General features: G+C 36.5%; 1 protein-coding gene across 2 annotated transcripts; it reads right to left on the reverse strand.

Moving 5' to 3' along the window:
• Nucleotides 1–341: 341 nt before the first annotated feature.
• On the reverse strand, nt 342–15,998 carry LOC101737374 (cytochrome P450 4c3). Of its 2 annotated transcripts, none has more exons than XM_021351679.3 (11): nt 15,522–15,998; nt 15,026–15,195; nt 12,158–12,247; nt 10,247–10,357; nt 9,398–9,583; nt 8,454–8,650; nt 7,800–7,872; nt 1,479–1,659; nt 1,236–1,387; nt 958–1,146; nt 342–668 (listed from the first exon to the last, which is right to left on the reverse strand). In XM_021351679.3, the coding sequence occupies exons 2-11, from the start codon at nt 15,180–15,182 to the stop codon at nt 508–510; spliced, it is 1,497 nt and encodes a 498-aa protein (XP_021207354.1). In that variant the 5' UTR covers nt 15,183–15,195; nt 15,522–15,998; the 3' UTR covers nt 342–507. The 2 variants fall into 2 exon arrangements, with proteins under 2 accessions (XP_021207354.1, XP_012550688.1); XM_012695234.4 differs by having other exon boundaries at nt 7,800–7,863; nt 15,522–15,995.
• Between the last annotated feature and the right edge of the window lie 3,462 nt (nt 15,999–19,460).

A 19,460-nucleotide genomic window follows, 5' to 3' on the forward strand; every position in this document is an offset into this window, starting at 1 on the left:
TATTCGATTTTTAAAGGAGTTTTCAATTAGAAAGATTTTAATATGACAGGAACAGTGGAAATATTCCGTTCCCGATACTTTTAGTGCAGCCCTCGTACTATTTAATGCAACATGGACAATGTATCGTTCAATCAATTAAGTATTATATAAAAGAACGAGCAATGGATGCGTCAATTTCTTGTATATACCACGCGTTGAATCATCATAGTACTAAAATACATAAATCTGTTTGATGTACAATGAATATTGCAATTTCAACCTTGGATCCCACAATCAACACGCATAGTCCTGTCTGTCATAACACCAACGACCACAGACAGTACTAGTAAATTCAATTTTAATTCTTGTTCAGTATCTTTATTAAAAAAACATTTTTTTAGAGTACATCATATGTATGTACGTAATGTTGTTTAAAAGAAACAAATGAAAGCGATACGGAACGGCATTCGATTTTATTTTTGCATATTCTTTGGAGTGTTTATAATTAACTTAAAAATTTAGTTTAAATTAAGCTAAAGTTTCTCTTCTAGATATTCTAATTTGATGACCTCTGATTGGAAATAGAAGCATTTCAATCTTAAGCGGCCCAAGTTCATCTGCTTCGATTCTATAAGACCTGGAGATGGTTGAGACAATGCTCTTCATTATCAGCATGCCGAAGTTCCGTCCTGTGTTATCAAAAAAAAATGTCATAGAAGTTTTTTTTTTCATTTGTTGTAGATTGGCAAACGGATTACAACTACAACTGGCGAACCTTGAACTATGTAATCGAAAACAGAATAGTAATAACGACTGACCTTTGAATTTGAACGAATATCTGCTTCACGATAGTTTATGGATTCTTACAACAAGGTCAGCCATATGTCCATCCAGTTAATACATTATAATTTAATACCGCCAACTACAAGAGTGTAGGAGAGCAATAACAAGAATGTTTTGATGCAGGATCTTATTTACCGATGCAGTTCCTGGATCCGTGGCTGAAAGGCAGGAACGCAGCCGGATGCCTATTCAAAGACCTTTCCGGTAGAAATCTGTCGGGATCGAACTCATCAGCGTCGGGACCCCATACTGATTTGGACCGGTGTATGGCAAAAGGCCCGACTACAGCCCCGATTCCAGCTGGCAATGTCACTCCACAGCGGGCTGGGAATTCAAAAATGCCGTGTCATATGTCTGGACAAGACTTCTTAATATTTAGTGGCACTTTAAAATGCATTGGTTAGTTTGCTTACGGAGGTACGTATCCTTGTGAACGTTACGGGCAATAATCGGGACCACGGTATAAAGCCTCATGCTTTCCTTCAGTACTCTCTCTAAATATTGCATTTGTGCTACGTCAACTTTGTCGGCGCCTCGTTTGGAGTCTCCGAAGATTGTTCTCTGCCTACAATTTTGATAGGTTCACATAAAATGGATTTCATAATACTATTGAAAGCAATCAATCCCTTAAAATTATAATGCCTAAATATACTCACTCAAGGTAAACTTTTTCTTGTACGTTCTGATGTATTCCTAGCAGTACAAGAGTGTACGCAATTACAAGCGCTGTAGTGTCGTTGCCGGCGATTGTAATCGAATCGATATGTTCTCGAAGCTGTTCGTCAGTAAATTCAATTTCACGACCGAAAAGCATATCAAGAACGGGTCGAACTTTCCCTGCCGGAAGTAAATGAATTTAAAAAAAAGGTTTACAGAAATATCGGCATTGTGATGTGTAAGGGCTTCGGTATCCGCGTTAACCCAGGTGTGCTGTCAGCTCGTTGACCCGATGTATTATGAGCCTGGATTTAAAAAAAAAAAAAAAAAAAAAAAAAAAAAAAAAAAAAAAAAAAAAAAAAAAAAAAAAAAAAAAAAAAAAAAAAAAAAGACTTTGCTAATTAATAAAACTCGTAAGATTAATAGACTTTAGAATTTTCATCCATTACCACCATTCTCAGTCTACTACAAATCACTGTCGGATTTGATTTTGTTATTAACTTTAAGTTTTTTACCAATATTTTTTAAGGTGGCACATTTTATAGACCCAGGGCGTTGAACCTTAAAAAACTCCATTGTCATTTTATTAAAAAAAAAAAAAAAACATCTTTCTTAGTAGACATCATGTCGAAAAACGCGGGAAACCTTTGAATTTGGCGGGCGCGGTTTTTGTTTGAATTTGTTGAAAAATATATTTTTTAATCTATTAAGTGATCAGAATAGTTAAAACTTGTATATATTTGTAATTTTTATTATTATTTGAATTTTTTTGTATTTTATTCTTTTTTTCTTCGAGTTGGGGTAAGTTTTTTATATTTATATGAACGAGCCTCCGGACCCGGGGGGCACAGCGCCCCCCGCGGTTGCATTTGTCACAATCTCCAACGAATCCGGAATGGATTCTGACTGCTCTTTGGTGTCTAAAAGGAAGCTGAAGCGTAACCAGCTCCACAAAATTTGTAAAAATTGTAACAAAAGGAAAAGAAAAAATAATACAGAAACATTTAAACAATCGGACTGTCAATGCAAAGACGAATTTACTGAGAGCACTATTGATTTGCCTGCACCTGGTCCTTGCACTGATACATCTTCAAAGCCCGTTCCTCCCACTGATATGTCTCATAAAGCCTCCACACAAATTGGTAGGGCTAGTTATGATGCCAATGACCACGGCCCGTTTGTGGTACACGTGCAGAAAATACAGTCTGCTGATGATGATGGTACAACATTACACCCAGTTGTGTTTGGCAGATTTTTAAAAAAAAATTTATTCAAAAATATTGTTAATGGAAGTTTGAAACGTATTGGCCGAAATAAAATGACACTTTCTTTTAATAATTATACAGACGCTAACAGCTTTGTCACTTCAAACTGCTTAGCTACAAACAACATGAAGGCTTTTATTCCAACTTTTAACATTACGAGGATGGGTTTAGTTAGGGGAGTCCCAACTGAGTGGTCCCCTGAAGATATTATGCAGAACACTAATGTACCCATTGGGTGTGGGGAAATTCTGAAAATTAGAAGACTAAATTATAAAGTCATGATAAACAACACACCCACATGGAAACCTTCGCAAACAGTCGTGTTTACATTTGATGGACAAGTTTTGCCCAAACGTGTATTTATGTGTTATAATTCTATGCCTGTTAAATTGTATATATACCCAACCATCCAGTGCTTTAATTGTTGCCGCTTTGGGCACACCAAGGTCCAATGTAGGTCAAAGCCCAGGTGCTTCAAGTGTGGTCAGGGCCACACTGGAGATACTTGTAATGTGGAGGAAGACTGTGTATCTTGCTGCTTATGTTCTGGGCTGCACTTTGCTTCGAGCAAAAAGTGTCCAGAGTACGTGAGACAAACAGATATTAAAGTAACAATGGCAGAGAATAGCTTATCCTATATTGAAGCGTCAAAATTACATCCCCCCATTTCTAAATCATTTGCTGATATTGTATCCTCTCTCCCAACTAAATCTGTTCCTGGTGGAAATACAGTATTGCCTGGTTCACCATCCTCACGTACAATATCTTATAAAAAAACAGTCTTCACTAAACCCAGAACTCCTCCTCAACACAGTAAAGGTTTTGATCATGTAGCACATGAGTCTCTTGTAAGGGACTACAATATGCCAGAGCCTTCTAATGGATGTGCATTACCATCCTCGTCTAATGCAAATTCACAACAGACAATAGCAGAGTTAATTACTATATTGATCAAATTACTTTCTGAACCCAATTTATCTATACCGTCCCACGCTGCTAATTTAATTCGTACTTATACTAATATTAATAATGGCCAACATGGACAAGTTAGTTCAATGGAATTGCCGCAGTATTATAAACAAAAAGCATGAAATTATACATATTATAAATACTTTTAATCCTTTTATATTTTCTCTATCTGAAACCTGGCTAAAGCCAGATTTTGTATTCAAAATCCCTGGTTATTCGTGCTTAAGAGAAGACAGGGCTGATGGATATGGTGGTGTATGCCTACTCATCAGAAACTCTAGCACCTTTTCTTCCTTCCCTCTCCCTTCACATAGTAACTGCTTTTCTGTCATTGCAGCTATTGTTGATGGTATCTGTTTTGTCTCTATCTATGTCCCTCATCCCTCCTTGCAAATCTTCAATGAAATTAAAAACTTAATTTCAGTTCTTCCTCGGCCTTTCATGATTCTGGGTGATTTCAACTCTCATCACACATCTTGGGGTAGTTCAGTATCTAATAGTTATGGTTATGAATTATTAGATATCTTAGACATGTATAGCCTGTGCATTTTAAACTCGGGTTCTCCTACTCGCCTCACAAAGCCTGGTGAAGTAATTAGTGCCATTGACCTGTCCATTTGTACTCCCCAGTTAGCATCTTCTCTATCTTGGTCTACTTTGTGTTCCACTTATAATAGTGATCACTATCCCATAATCATTTCATTTCCCTGTAAAAAAAAGGATACAATGTGTATTCAAAACTCTCGCCTCAAACACAAAATCATAGACTCTAAATGGAGTCAATACACGTTATTAATAGAAGAGAAAATTAATAATTGCTCAGAAGTTAATGTCATAGATAATAATTATTTCAAAGCTATTTTGTTAGAATCGGCTGATAATGTTTTTCCAAAGAAAAAGCCGCGTAGTAATAAGTTGTCATCTCCACCGTGGTGGGATGAAGAATGTACCAATGCTATAAAGAAACGCAAGGCAGCAGAGCGTAATTATCGCAATAATATGTCTATGAAAAACTACGAGGCATTAATGACTATAATGAAAGAGGTTAGAAAACTAATTAAAAAAAAGAAATTTGACGGGTGGAGGAAATTTTGTAGCACTATATCACCTGAAACACATGCTACTGTCATATGGCGAAATATCAAAAGATTTAGATCAGCTGTCAATCCTTCTAACGCATTGTTGCTGCCTATAGAATTAGCAGATCAATTCCTTGATCGTTTGGCTCCTCCTTCTGCTCCACTCAACGATCCTATCCTGTCTTATAAGCAATATAACTCTGATGCCTCTTCTTCTCTAAATCTAACTTTTACGTTAGTGGAGTTAAAAGGTGTATTAAATCACGTCAAAGACAGTGCTCCAGGGGAAGACGGGATTCCATATTCCTTTTTGTCTCACCTTGGCGAAAAAGGATTAAATTACTTTTTAAATTTAATAAATAAAATTTTACTGACAGGTGACATTCCACCGTCATGGCGAAGTCAAATAGTATTGCCATTTTTAAAGCCGTCTAAGGTACAATCTGATATCAAATCATATCGTCCGATAGTTTTGTCATCGGTGATCACAAAAGTTGTTGAACATTTAATTAAAAATCGGCTTGAATGGTATATAGAAAATAACGAATATCTGTCCCAAACTCAGTTTGGATTTCGAAAAGGTAAAAGTGTGGGGGACAATTTAGGCATATTAGTTACGGATATTCGTAATGCTTTCTCAGATAAAAAGTCAGTAGTTGCTGCTTTTTTAGATATTAATTCGGCTTATGATAACGTTCTATTACATATTCTAAAAAGTAAATTAGATAAATTAAAGGTTCCCTATTTTTTAACTAATTCCATTGTAAATCTTCTTTCGGAGAGGAAAATTATTTTAGATGTTGGCGGCCCTTATAAGCCTAGTAGGCTGGTATGGAGAGGTTTGCCACAGGGGTCTGTTCTGAGTCCTTTATTGTACAATATTTATACATATGATCTAGAAGGTTCAGTCGGAGATTCAGCAAGTTTATTACAGTATGCCGATGACTTGGTTATTTATGCCTCTGATATGTCTGTAAGTACTGCTGAACGATATGTTTCCTCCTCTTTATCTTTGCTAAAAATCTGGATGGATGCAAATGGCCTTGATCTGTCTCCCTCAAAAAGTACTGTTGTACTTTTCACAAAATCCCGTACTCCTTGCTCACTTAATATAACATATGATGGGGATATATTACCCATTAGGAATCAAGTTAAGTTCTTAGGAGCTATTCTTGATTCTAAACTAACGGGTCAACCACACTGCGAATTTGTGGTTAGTAAATGTGAGCGAAACTTGAACATGCTGAGATGTCTCGGTGGGGTTTGGTGGGGTGCTCACCCGGCTACACTGAGGTTGGTGTATAATGCTGTCATTAGAAGTGTACTGGATTTTGGGACCTTTTTCTTAGACCCAGGTAATGTGGCTGGCTTTAGAAAACTAGATCTCATACAGTCTAGGGCTTTGAGGATTGTTTCTGGTGCCATGAAATCGAGTCCGGTTAATGCTCTGCAAATAGAATGTTGTGACCCTCCTTTAAACTTAAGACGTCAATATCTGTCCGATAGATTCATTTTTAGAATTGTTCAGTTCCATAATCATCCCCTCATTTCGAAACTAGAGTTTCTTTCTAAAAAAGTACTCTCTTCACATAAACCTTTACCTTGTCTGTTAAAAAGTTTCCTGAAATTCAAACAATTACAAGCCCCAACTCATTCTTTTCAGGTGCTTCCTTTATTTGGCGCTTCTTATGATTCTCTCTTACTTTCTCCAGTGATTTGCTTTTCTCTTGGCATTGAAAAATCTGATTTTAATGCCAATGAAAATTTTAATTGCAATGTCAATAGTAAATGGCCTAACTGGCATCAAATTTATACAGATGCATCTAAACACTCCAGTGGGTGTGTTGGTGTTGGAGTGTATCACAAACAGTACAACATAGTTCAGAAAATTAAATTACCTCCGGAATCATCGGTCTTTACCGGTGAATGTTTTGGACTATTAAAAGCTCTTGAATATGTGCTGTCTTTCAAACTAAAAAAAACCGTTGTATTTACTGATTCCTTAAGTGCATTACAGAGCTTAGCAAAATTTTCACTAAAACTTAACCCTTTTTTTCATGTAATATTTGAATGTAAGAGAAAGCTGTTGCACTGCCAATCACACAACTATTTAGTATCATTTTGTTGGGTACCTAGTCACTGTGGCATATCTGGAAATGTGAAAGCTGACAGTTTGGCCAACAGTGCTACTGTGACCGGTGACGTATACCCGTACAGGAATTTTGGCCATGATCTTGCTGCTTTGCCCGGCATATGCCTCCACAAATCGTGGAATATGTGTTGGGAAGAGAGCGGCCGGATTAAGGGCCGTTTCTTGTATGCTATACAGTCTTCCGTTCCCAGGAAGCCATGGTTTGCCAAATTGTCGTTTGGTAAAACCGCCACTTCTACTATAATTCGTATGCGTCTGGGACATAACAGCCTTCCAGTTCATTTGCACAAACTTGGTATCGTAACTAGTACCGCCTGTGAGTGTGGCGAGAGTTATTGTGACTTGAATCATATTTTCTTTTCTTGTTCTTTATATGATCATTCTTCCTTATATACTTCTTTAGTATCTCTCTCTGTTCCCCTTCCTACTAATATTTCTTTACTTCTTCGAGATTTTAATCCACTTGTATATAGTATTTTAAGTAGGTTTATTTTAAATAATAACATTAAACTATAATTTTGATTTATTTTCCCTGTTATATAATTATTCTGATTTTTTTTGTAAATTCAATTCGTTCTAAATCATTTATGTTTTGTTGCGATAAGTTTCCTTCGTTTTTTATTATTTATAAACTGTAAATAAATAAAACGGCGAATTATAAAAACGTTATTACTTGACGCTGGCTAATGCACAAAACGTGCCAGAGCCAAAAATAAAGAAGAAGAAGAAGACATCATGTCAATACCAAGTTTAAGCATTAGTTATATCTATTAATACAATAATGATAATCAATCGTATTTGTACATTATTGTGTTAGTAACAGATAACGATTTGATATAATTAATAATAATTTACCCGTATATTGATCTGTACCGTAATTTTTCTTTCTTTCATATTCAAGTCTTCTTTTCTTAACAACCTGAAAGAGCTTTATTTTTTAATGCTTAAATTGGTCGACGAGGTCACGGCCAACCTTGTGTTAAGTAGTCACCGGACCAATAAACAACGCATATATCGCCACTCACCTTGAGACAAGAGTTCTAAATCTCAGTTTTTACAGTAGAACGGCTGTTCCACCATTCAAACCGAAACGTATTAGTACTACCTACTTCACGGCAAAAATAGACAGGGCGGTGGTACCTACCCGTGCGGGCTTACAAGACACCCTACTAACAGCTTAGTTGGTTATCTAAAGTATTGAATTGTTAAGTGAATTTGATTTAATGTGAGAAAAAATAAAGCATATCTTTATACTGTTGTTAATACATAGATATATATTTAGTATACTTTAATTTCACATGTAAATAGGTAATGATTCCAAAAGACTACACGCGATACGGCAATAAATCTAAATTCAAGTACAACGAAATAAATTCTGTAGGCAGCCGCTTGACTGTGCCCCTGGCATTGCTGACGTCCACGAGCGACAGTAACCACTATCAAGTGGACCGTATGCTCATCTCCCAACAAGGGCAATAAATAAAAACCTACGCTGAAACTCTAACATACCTCATCTGTGAACTTGTGAGTGAGATCTATGTTGTCCTTCTGCTGTTTACTATAAGATGTTAAATTAAAAATGCAGTCTGGTTGAAGCCATACTTTAAAGAAGCGCATGTTTAGTATTGTCATAACTGTATGCCGAGCTCGCAAGTAAGGAGTGTCGGGAGAACGCTGAACATCCATTCGTTCGCCCATCGCTGTTTCTGTGCAATACAATAAATAAATTGAATAAAAATAATCGAAAAGTAATGCAATAATCGAAGAGTGACACAGAATAAGGCACCTTATAATAATTAAATAAATAAATATTTACTAACAATCACGCCACATTAACTGGTCCCGTGATAAGTTCGTAAAGAACTTGTTATACAGTTACCAAATAACGGAAATAAATGTAAGATTTTTATTATACACATACATATATTTAATATACATCCATAACCCTGGAAAAGACATTTATATTTATCATACAAATATCTTTCCTTGGCGGGATTCGAACCCGCGCCCCCCTTGTATAGTGACCATGTCACTTACCACTACACCAGACGGCTTATCCAGACAGACCAGACACTTATATTGTTCGTTATCTTTTCTTTACTTTTATTCCCTTTGAAAGCACACGAACTTACGATCTATCTGACCCGGTGCATGGTTTCCGATGGTCATGATCATCAGTAATGCTGATGAACATAGCTGAGTCGCTGATTGCGATTGAGGACTATTTTTGAACCTCGTTTGAAAAAGGTTATAGTCGTAGCGCTCAGACAATCTCAAGGAGCGAATTTCATTCAAGAGCTTAGTGGTAGAATCAAAAATCAACTCCAGAAATGAACTGTAGATGAAGGCAGTGTCACTTTCACATTGTCTTTGAGGTTTATAAGCCTGTCTGTCTTACTACACTGTTAAAAATATACATACTAAAAAAAAAGTATATTTTAAAGATAACTTACCGAACACTATGTCTAATGTACAAGCGGTTATGTATTTAAGAACATCGAACTCTCCTTTATTTGCTTTTTCGTTAAGTCGTTCGACAAGGATGTCAGCTTGTACGGATATCATTTGAAGATATTGTTCAACAACTTTATTATGGAACACTGGTAATAGTACTTTTCTATGCGATTTCCATAAACAAACTGAAATTAAATATGCTATGTAATTTATCTAAGAATAGATTGGATTTCATAGTTAGATATATTTATTTACTTGTTTTATTTAATATCACTAATGTTAAATTAATTTCCGGAAAAGTAAGAGCTTAAAAGTAACTGAAAATTACAGAACTAAAATATAGGATGTGTATGGAGTAATTTTGTAGAGTAAAATCTGCTAAAATGATAATAATACTACCATGTAATATAAGTGGAACTACTTTCATGAAAAAAAGATTATTTTATTAATAAACTAGCGACCCGCCCTCGCTTCGCTTCGGAAACACTAAAACACACATGAAACCAAAAAAAATAAATAAAAAAAAAATTAAAAAAAGTAACCTATGTTCATCAGGGACAATGTCGGCTTCTAATGGAAAAAGAATTTTCAAATCGGTCCAGTAGTTTCGGAGCCTATTCGAAACAAATAAACAAACAAATCTTTCCTCTTTATAATATTAGTATAGATGGGAAAGTGTTATTAATTATGAGGCTTAAAAGAATAATTAGGCACAGTTACTGAAATATGAAAGCAAAATATTTGAATCATATTCTTTGTTAGTTACATTTCGCAAGTTGACAATTGCTTCATTATTACACTTACGTCACTAGTTTGCATTACGTTTAAGTTAATAAAGATATGTTTACCTGGAGCCACGAAAAGGCCATGTCCGAGCCACGGTCGTAAGAACCGATAAACCACGTCTTTGTCAAGGCAATTTTCTAGAACTACTTGTGCGTCCTCTGGGTCGCCTATCGCTGTGATATAATTGTAGAAGTATTTACATTTTTACAGCAAATAAAATGTTGCGTGTCGATTATTAAGTCCAGTAAAAAAAAAAAGTCCAATTTCTGCGTTATTATTGTGACTTTACTTCATAACTCTTTCCTATTCAATATAGGAATTAAAAAACTAGAAAAGAAGCCTTCAAATTACACAATTCTAAATAAGTAACAAGTGAACAATTTATTTATTTAATACGTATATTTCATTTATTTTGTAGATTTATCGAAGCTTATTTGTGATTAAGCTTTTATTTATTCCTCAGTAACTATGTGGACGTATGTTTGTAATTTTAATGATACATGTTAACTTATATTCGGTTTATTTTTAATTATTTTTATTGCCCGTGTAGGCAGACGAGCATACGGCCCACCTGATGGTGAGTGGTTACCGTCGCCCATGGACTTCAGCAATGCCAGGGGCAGAGCCAAGCCGCTGCCTACCGCAAAATTATGTATAATTATTATTATTTTTGGAATGCACTATAAATAAATTACGTATGAATAGAACTACATAATAGTTTTCGAACGGTCGTGACATACGGACGTACGGGCTAAATTAAATTATAAGGGTTCCAATTTCTGTTTTAGGTTACAGGAACTATACGCACAAATCAGCATTCCGTGTGGAGAAGCTGTATTTCTTCGCTTAATTTTTTTCGTTAACATTTCAATAAATTGTAGCGTTAATCAAGAATAATCATAAGACTCTGGTGTGCGACCCCAGTCATCGTTCTATTTAGTAACCCCTCTTGCCTTTGATATTTGTGGTATGGCATCGTTCCATGTAAACAATACCGTTTTTACCATAAGGGCACACGGGGCCCGTGCTCAGGGCCCCCATTCTCAGAGAGCCCCGAAGGACCGACAATTTCTCTCACACGCTTATTCTCAAAAAATTTTACTGGTGGTAGGACCTCTTGTGAGTCCGCACGGGTAGGTACCACCGCCCCGCCTATTTCTGCCATGAAGCAATAATGCGTTTCGGTTTGAAGGGTGGGGCAGCCGTTGTAACTATACTGAGATCTTAGAACTTATATCTCAAGGTGTGTGGCGCATTTACGCTGTAGATGTCTATGGGCTCCAGTAACCACTTAACACCTGGTGGGCTGTGAGCTCGTCCACACATCTAAGCAATAAAAATAAAAAATATATAGTTGTCGGGCACATTACACTTTTTTCACAAATCAGTAATCAGAAGGTATTTATTTACAAGGCATATACTATGCATATAATAGAAGATTTTGCTCAACAGACATCCCGAAAGAAACCGTTATCGAAATCGTAACCAAAAAACTAGCAGCATTCTAATATCAATAATGACATATTATATCATACTGTATTTGATTACCTATAATAAATGGTCATACTCAGTAAAAAAATGTTATTATAATTCGCTTTTTTACTTTCCAAAAGGGCCTCAAATTCTTGTGTGCCCAAGGGCCCCATCCTAGTTTAAGACGTCCCTGCATGTAAAGTTAGCATTATCTTGCAAAACCACTTAACGTGGGCGGCGCCGTTTACGTTGTGATGTCTATGAGCTCCAGTGATCATTAAACAAGATTGGCCGTGAGCTCTAAAATAAAACACAAACGGCAGCATTTTCACGATGTGTCTATTATGTCATTTTTGACCTCAGACTTATGAGGTCTCATCTGAATCTTTATCTAACAAAAGAGTAACACAGCGTTTTATTTGCGATACGCGCCGTGATAGTTGTTTTGTTTTGCGTATTATTATTAATTTAATTTTAATGTATTAGTCTACTATACTCACCGACGTATAACTTCGGACCGAGCCATAGTTTTGCGGAGCCTTTGTGTTTAATAGCAATATCAGCGATGTCTTCGAGGCTTTTTAGAATTTCTGTAATAAAACCCTAGTATTATGGTTCAATACTTACACTGGAATTTCTGTATTGTAACTATTCTCTGCAATTTTGAGATAAACACCTTTTTTTTTTAAATCCATTGTTTTCTTTTAGTGAAATATATGGAGCTTATTACAAAAAAAAAATCCAAAAAAGAACACTCGTTTAGTATTTACGTTTTTTTCATACTTATTTTGAAGTCATGCGTGGTAGTCTAGCAGTGATTCTCAACCATTGTTCCGCGGCACTTTTGTGTGCCGCCAAATTTCAAAAGTGTGCCGCGAAATTTTGCGAATATATAATAATGTTAATACATATTATTAAATTATATCATTTTAAAAGAAAAATATTTTAAACATGAATATATATTGAAATCCACAAAAAAAATGTATAGTATATTTTAGTTTATTTCGTATATTAAAATTTTTTGATAAACTATTTATGCAGTGTGTTGTAGTAAGTAAATCATTTTTATCTTTTTTTTTTGTGTGCCGCCAAATTTTGAAATCGTTAAATATGTGCCGCAACAAAAAAAAGGTTGAGAATCACTGGTCTAGAGGTTAAGACATCGGACCTACTGTTTGTATCGAGCTATGACTTTTCCTGATCAGATACGTAACTAAGGTCATGACCACGAATAGCTTCCAATTTCAAAAAAATAACATGATATAATAAAAATCTAATCCGCAATAATTATAATTTGTGCAATAAATACACAATGAGACACAGAACTCAAATGTCAAAGTGGATGGCGGAATTCATGTTGTAATCTTAATATATATAAATCTCGTGTCACAATGTTTGTCCTCAATGGACTCCTAAACCACTTAACCGATTATAATAAAATTCGCACACCATGTGCAGTTCGATCCAACTCGAGAGATAGGATAGTTTAAATCTCAAATTATAGTCGCAATTTTAATTTATTGCTTATTATTTGACAGTCACAATTATCTGTTAACTCCAAATGATTCTAACAGATGTCGATACCTTTCGACTGGGTTGAGTAAGTAATCAATAGATGGCGCATATATGGCAAAACAACGTTTGCCGGGTCAGCTAGTATCTATATAAAAACTAAATGATGATATAAGTTTAGTAATATTTTGTATTAGGTATTAGGTATATTTATCCCATGGGTGTCGAACGTACATATCAAATAAAAATTTTATGCTATTATAAAATAAGTATTTTTTTTACAGCAACCACAGAGCGTAGAAAATATTTGTAATACACTAAGTGCATTTTCAGATATCTATTATTTATTATTCATGTTATACAACGGCTGTGTTAGCGTGGAGATTAGACGTTTGGGTGACTAGAGATTGAGGTAACAGCAAATACGATTTTTTGCCAAAACACTTATCAAGAAATTTAACATCACGACGTACATAGTGTTTCTCGGAAAATTTAACAGACAGGGAATTAAAGAAGATTCGTCGAAATACAGTAAATGTATGTTGTTTAAAGATCAAGTAATTTATAAGGATATTTTATAGGAGGTATACTTAAATATTTAAAAATGTTTGCTTAGAGTGAATAATGAGATTACACCGATTTAATTTATAACCAAAGTTCAAAATCGCTTTATTTGTCGAGCTACTGGCCAAATGCATTTTTATGTAAATAAAAAGAAATTTAAAAACCACTCAAAAAAAAGGGTCTTATTTATTATTTCGTTATTTAATGACGAAAAAATGTAAGTCCCTAATTAACAGAATACATGTGTATATATAGTATAATTACAATGGCTGCTCCACCCTTCAAACCGAAACGCATTACTGTTTCACGGCAGAAATAGGCGGGGTGGTGGTACCTAGTCGTGCGGACTCACAAGATGTCCTACCACCAGTCTGACTGTTTCTTCTAGAATCGAATCTGAATTCATGAAAATGAATTCATTCCATTCATATTTTCTCATTTCTAAAGTTTTTCAATTGCAACGCAGTTAAATAGTGTTATTTAACTGCGTTGCAATGTGTGCATGTGCTGTCAATTGCAACGCAGTTAAGTAATAGCTCTTATGAGTTCGCACGGGTAGGTACCACCACCGTGCCTATTTTTTTTTATTTTTTTTTATTGCCTTTGTAGGCAGACGAGCATACGGCCCACCTGATGGTGAGTGGTTACCGTCGCCCATGGACTTCAGCAATGCCAAGGGCAGAGCCAAGCCGCTGCCTACCGCTTAATACTCTCCACAAGCCTCGTTTGAAGAAGGACATGTCATTTCAGCCGTGAAGCAGTAATGCGTTTCGGTTTGAAGGGTAGGGCAGTCGTCGTAACTATACTGAGACCTTAGAACTCATATCTCAAGATGGGGTCTATCTCATTTACGTTATAGATGTCTATGGGCTCCGGAACCCACTTAACACGAGGTGGGCTGTGAGCTCGTTCACCTATCTATGCAATAAACATAAAATAAAAAGTTAATCTGAACGGCATAAAATAGCTAATATAAATTATCGAATAAAATTTCTTCTAGATCTAGCTATTAGTGAGACGTCACATTTTTTTGCTCATTTCATAAATTAGTAAGAACATATAAACAGAGAGAGAGAAACATATAAGAAAATGTTAAACATAGTAAGAAAGAGGCTGTTTGCCTTAATCTCAAAATCACAGTCAAATTGATGAAACTACACTTTATCTAATAATCTCTAACATCGGACCACATTAAGTGGAGCATGTGCTCTCACCTGTCTTCAAAGGTAATAAATATGAGCATACACCATTTAAGCAATCTAGTAATAACAGTAAAATAGGTATATACGTACTTTGTGTGTCTCCAATAAAAAGTGTAGCATTTCCTAGTATTGGTAAAGTTGGTGGCACAGGCAGAGACGCCGTCATTTTATTCATTCTTTTTGATTTGTTTGTCCAATATAACCAGTATAAACTTGCGACAAAAAACAGCAACAGTAGAATTATCATTTTTCCTGGTTCCCTAACATAGTTCGAAAAATAAAGTTAGAAAGATTTCTTAATAGGTTTTCGGCAATTGTCGACAAATTGCTCAATGATCAGATTTTTGCTTCAATAAGTGACTCATTTATAGTACTTGAAAATTCAATTAAATTAAATGTACATATATTGTATCGTTTTTTTTTTTTAATGAAATAATTAATTTCACGTAAGTTGAGATAGATTGAAAAAGTTATTAGACTTTCGTCAAGCTTATAAATTGAGCACGGCACGCGCAGATGAAAGTAATGAAAACACGTGAAAATTAAACTATTGCAAGCTCATGGTAATTAATTATCGAAAACTCACGATTTTTATTTTAGTGAGAATAAATGTGTTTCTTCACTGTCTTTTTTCGTACGTTATTAGACGCCCGACGGGCACGACTTGTAAACCCCGACTTGTCGATTATGAATTATTCTGTCACGATACACCACGCCTACACTGGTCTAGCATTTGCCCAAGTTAAATAATGTCATAATCGTCATTTTTATTATTTGTAAAATTTATAAAGTCGGCGTTTTTTCACCATTCTGATGTCGCGTTTTTTCGGTGTTTTAAAATGATTATTAACAATCCAATTTAAATACGGGTTCCAAATCTCTTGAAATCCAAATCATAAGCTGTATGAGAAACAGCCACAGAAATCCCTTGATTGCCAACAGAATACAGTTTGAAATAAATAAAAACTACATCATGTTATAATACTTGATAACTGTAACTAGCAGTATGCAATAAATAAAGCAAATAAATAAATACAAAAAGAAGAAAAACATAAAATTATAATAATAGTACTCAATGGCTATTAGTTGAGCTAAATTACCCATTTATTCCTGAAAATAAGAAATGAAGCGGTAAAATGCATATTAAGGTTCGTTAATTCATTAGTCTGCAAAAAAAATATGTTTTTTTTCTCCTTCTTGTTTTCATGCATGAATTTATCATATTTTGTGCTCTAAATACGGAACCTGGCATACAATTAAGTACCACACGTAGATTTCCAATATAATATTTATTTAATTAACAAACAATATTATTAAAATATCAATTATCATAACGAAATGAAAAAATATTACGGTTTAAGTTTTACAGTGAGAAATCCTAAATTATAGTCAAAATGAATAAATAGGCCTATTTATTCATTTTGCCTATTTATTCATTCATTATTCATTTTCAATTAGGCCCCTAAAATAGGTGTCGGTCAGCTAGCTCATTATATGACGAGTTTTTTTTTTTATTTTGTGGTTTTTTTCATTTTCATCGTTTCTATCCAATAGAAACTCCAAAGTTTCTATCCAATAGAAACTCCAAAGTTTCTCGGCGAATGGACCAACAGAAATCAGCAAGCATTGCTGCTGACCATTTGCTACTGTAGCGTTTTTCAATCTGCATTCTATCCTGATGAAACATTTCACCATGCTCATCTAATACGACTCCAATATTTTCAGAAAACAAATCTAAATGAGTCCAAAAAACGAATCTTGAGTGACATATTGCATCCTAAAGCTTTATAAGCAGAAAGAAGCTCCTGAATGATTTGTCGGTCGTTCTCACTTTTTGTATTCCCACGAAAATTATGACAAACTTCCACAAAAGTCACCCAAGTTCTTTTTTCTGCTTCATTCAACTTCGAACCAAAAGCCTCATCTTTCATTAGCTAACGTAGGTATCTGCGGACCTACAAAAATTCCTTCCTTCAATTTTGCGTTACTGATTCGAGGAAATTTTGTTTTTAGATATTGAAAACCTGCTCCATCTTTATTCATAGCTTTCACAAAGTTTTTCATGAGTCCCAACTGTATCTGAAGTGGTGGCAGAAAAAATTTCTCACTTGGTACTAAAGGTTTCTGAGACCTCGGGGCGTGGCGCGTGTCCCCGAAAGTGAGCTGCGGGCGCGGAAGGCCCATTCTCGGCGGTCCGTGCTCGAGTCGTGGTCGAGGCGATTGGCCAACCCCACGTGGGTCTACGGACCGTCGAGGCGGTTTACCCGGTCTTTGATGACTGGGTGAATCGTGGCGAGGGACGTCTCACCTTTCGTCTGGTGCAGGTGCTGACCGGGCACGGATGCTTCGGGAAGTACCTGCGCCGGATAGGGGCTGAGCCGACGACGAGGTGTCACCATTGTGGACACGACCTGGACACGGCGGAGCATACGCTCGCTGTCTGCCCCGCTTGGGAGGTGCAGCGCCGTGTCCTGGTCGCAAAGATAGGACCTGACTTGTCGCTGCCTGGCGTCGTGGCGTCGATGCTTGGCAGCGATGAGTCATGGAAGGCTATGCTCGACTTCTGCGAGTGCACCATCTCGCAGAAGGAGGCGGCGGGGCGAGTGAGGGAAAGCTCTCCTCACTACGCAGAAACCCGCCGCCGCCGAGCAGGGGGTCGGGACCGGGGTCGTATCCGTGACCTGGCCCCCTAAGAGCTAGGGGTCCCACCCGTTTTGTGCGGGGAGGGACCCAGACGAGGGGTGGCGTGCTCTGCACGCTCACCCGCAATAGGAAGCCGGGTGATGGTAGACCGCGTTCCCCCGACCGCTCTGGGGGAAGGTGTAACGCGGCGCCATCAAAGCGGGCTCTTGGCCCGCTGAACGAGGGAACCGGTGGTCGTGTCGCTGGCGGCCACCGGTCCGGCGTCCGTGGGACGGTGGGATGGATGTAATGTGCTCTGCGTCAACCCTGTCCCGCCGTTTCAATAGCCCCGACTGGGCTCCGGCCCGGTCCGAGGTAGGGCGCCGGTTGTGAGCGGCAGGAGTTTTTAGTGAGGTTCAACTCCCACATACCCCACCTGCCGCGCGGGTGGGGATCCGGCGATTTTCTCCTGTGGAAAAAAAAAAAAAAAAAAAAAAAAAAAGGTTTCTGAGACAAATTTTTAAGCCCATGAGGTAAACTTTTTCTTTTTTTTTTTCTTTTTCTTTTTTTATTGCTTAGATATGTGGACGAGCTTACAGCCCACCTGGTGTTAAGTGGTTACTGGAGCCCATAGACATCTACAACGTAAATGCGCCACACACCTTGAGATATAGTTCTAAGATCTCAGTATTGTCACAACGTGGTCACAACGGCTGCCCCACCGTTCAAACCGAAACGCATTACTGCTTCACGGCAGAAATAGACGGCGGGGCGGTGGTACCTACCCGTGCGGACTCACAAGAGTTCCTACTACCAGTAATTACGCAAATTATAATTTTGCGGGTTTGATTTTTATTACACGATGTTATTCCTTCACCGTGGAAGTCAATCGTGAACATTTGTTAAGTGCGTATTTCATTAGAAAAATTGGTACCCGCCTGCGGGATTCGAACACCGGTGCATCGCTCGATACGAATGCACCGGACGTGTTATCCTTTAAGCCACGACGACTTCCAAATAAATAGCCAAGTTTTTATTTTGTAATGTTTTTCTCTTGCGCGACTGTCCCACTCACAACAGCAAAACTTTGTGTATTCTCCTTGTAATACAGTGAGTATAGCGACGACTTTTAAATCAGCACAAATATTCCATAAGTATTTCGACTTCCATAAATTAAAAAAAAAAAAACAACAACAATAAATCTAGACGTGATGGAAAAAATCGACCAACGGGGATAGATCCAGAACATTTGAATCGTCATATTTATGACAAAAAAAATTAAAGGAGGATTTCATTGCATACCTGTGTAAAAATAAAAAATAAAACTTTATACTTTAACGGATTTTAGGTACTATTTTATATACCTTTACTGCCTATTTCCTGCTCAAGTAACCACAATCGGAACTCTATAATCGCGGGTCGTTTTTACCTGTGTTGGAGACATACTTACACAGAGAAACTTTCAGCTTTTATAAAATAACGAAGGTCTGGCTGTCGCGGGCTCTTACTCTAATACCAAAGTGTCTCGTTATCGAGATATTCAATATTTTTCGTTTTGTTTAAAAATATCCCGAATCAACTGCAAAAAAAATCGTTAAAAAAAATGCCAGTGTTTTGAATTAAGTTGTTTGAATTTTTATGAGTTACCAATACATCAACTAACATTTATTAATACTAATACTGGCACGAATGTCAAACATTTAAAAATAGCAAGTGACTTCTTATAAAATTTTGTTTTGATTCTCTAATTTGGTCGACAGAAAACTGGATTTATTTTGAAAAATCAACTAAACATTAAGCGTACAAACTACTAGAAAAACTTCCTTGGTTTATTAGCTACTTAAAAACATTAAATTGTTTACAAAAAAAGGAAAGATTCTCAGAAAAAAATGAATAACATGAT

Source organism: Bombyx mori, chromosome 3, assembly GCF_030269925.1.
Source record: "Bombyx mori chromosome 3, ASM3026992v2".
Classification (NCBI taxonomy): Eukaryota; Metazoa; Arthropoda; class Insecta; order Lepidoptera; family Bombycidae; genus Bombyx; species Bombyx mori.

Bases quoted from the DNA above. Each gene is read 5' to 3' on its own strand.
- LOC101737374 (XM_021351679.3), bottom strand. From the start codon at position 15,182: ATGATAATTCTACTGTTGCTGTTTTTTGTCGCAAGTTTATACTGGTTA. The intron at 9,584-10,246 runs GTAAACATATCT...ATTTAATTTCAG, and splicing joins TGGCCTTTTCGTGGCTCCAG to TTTGTTTATGGAAATCGCAT. The intron at 1,660-7,799 runs GTAAATTATTAT...TACTTCCGGCAG, and splicing joins CGGTACAGATCAATATACGG to GGAAAGTTCGACCCGTTCTT.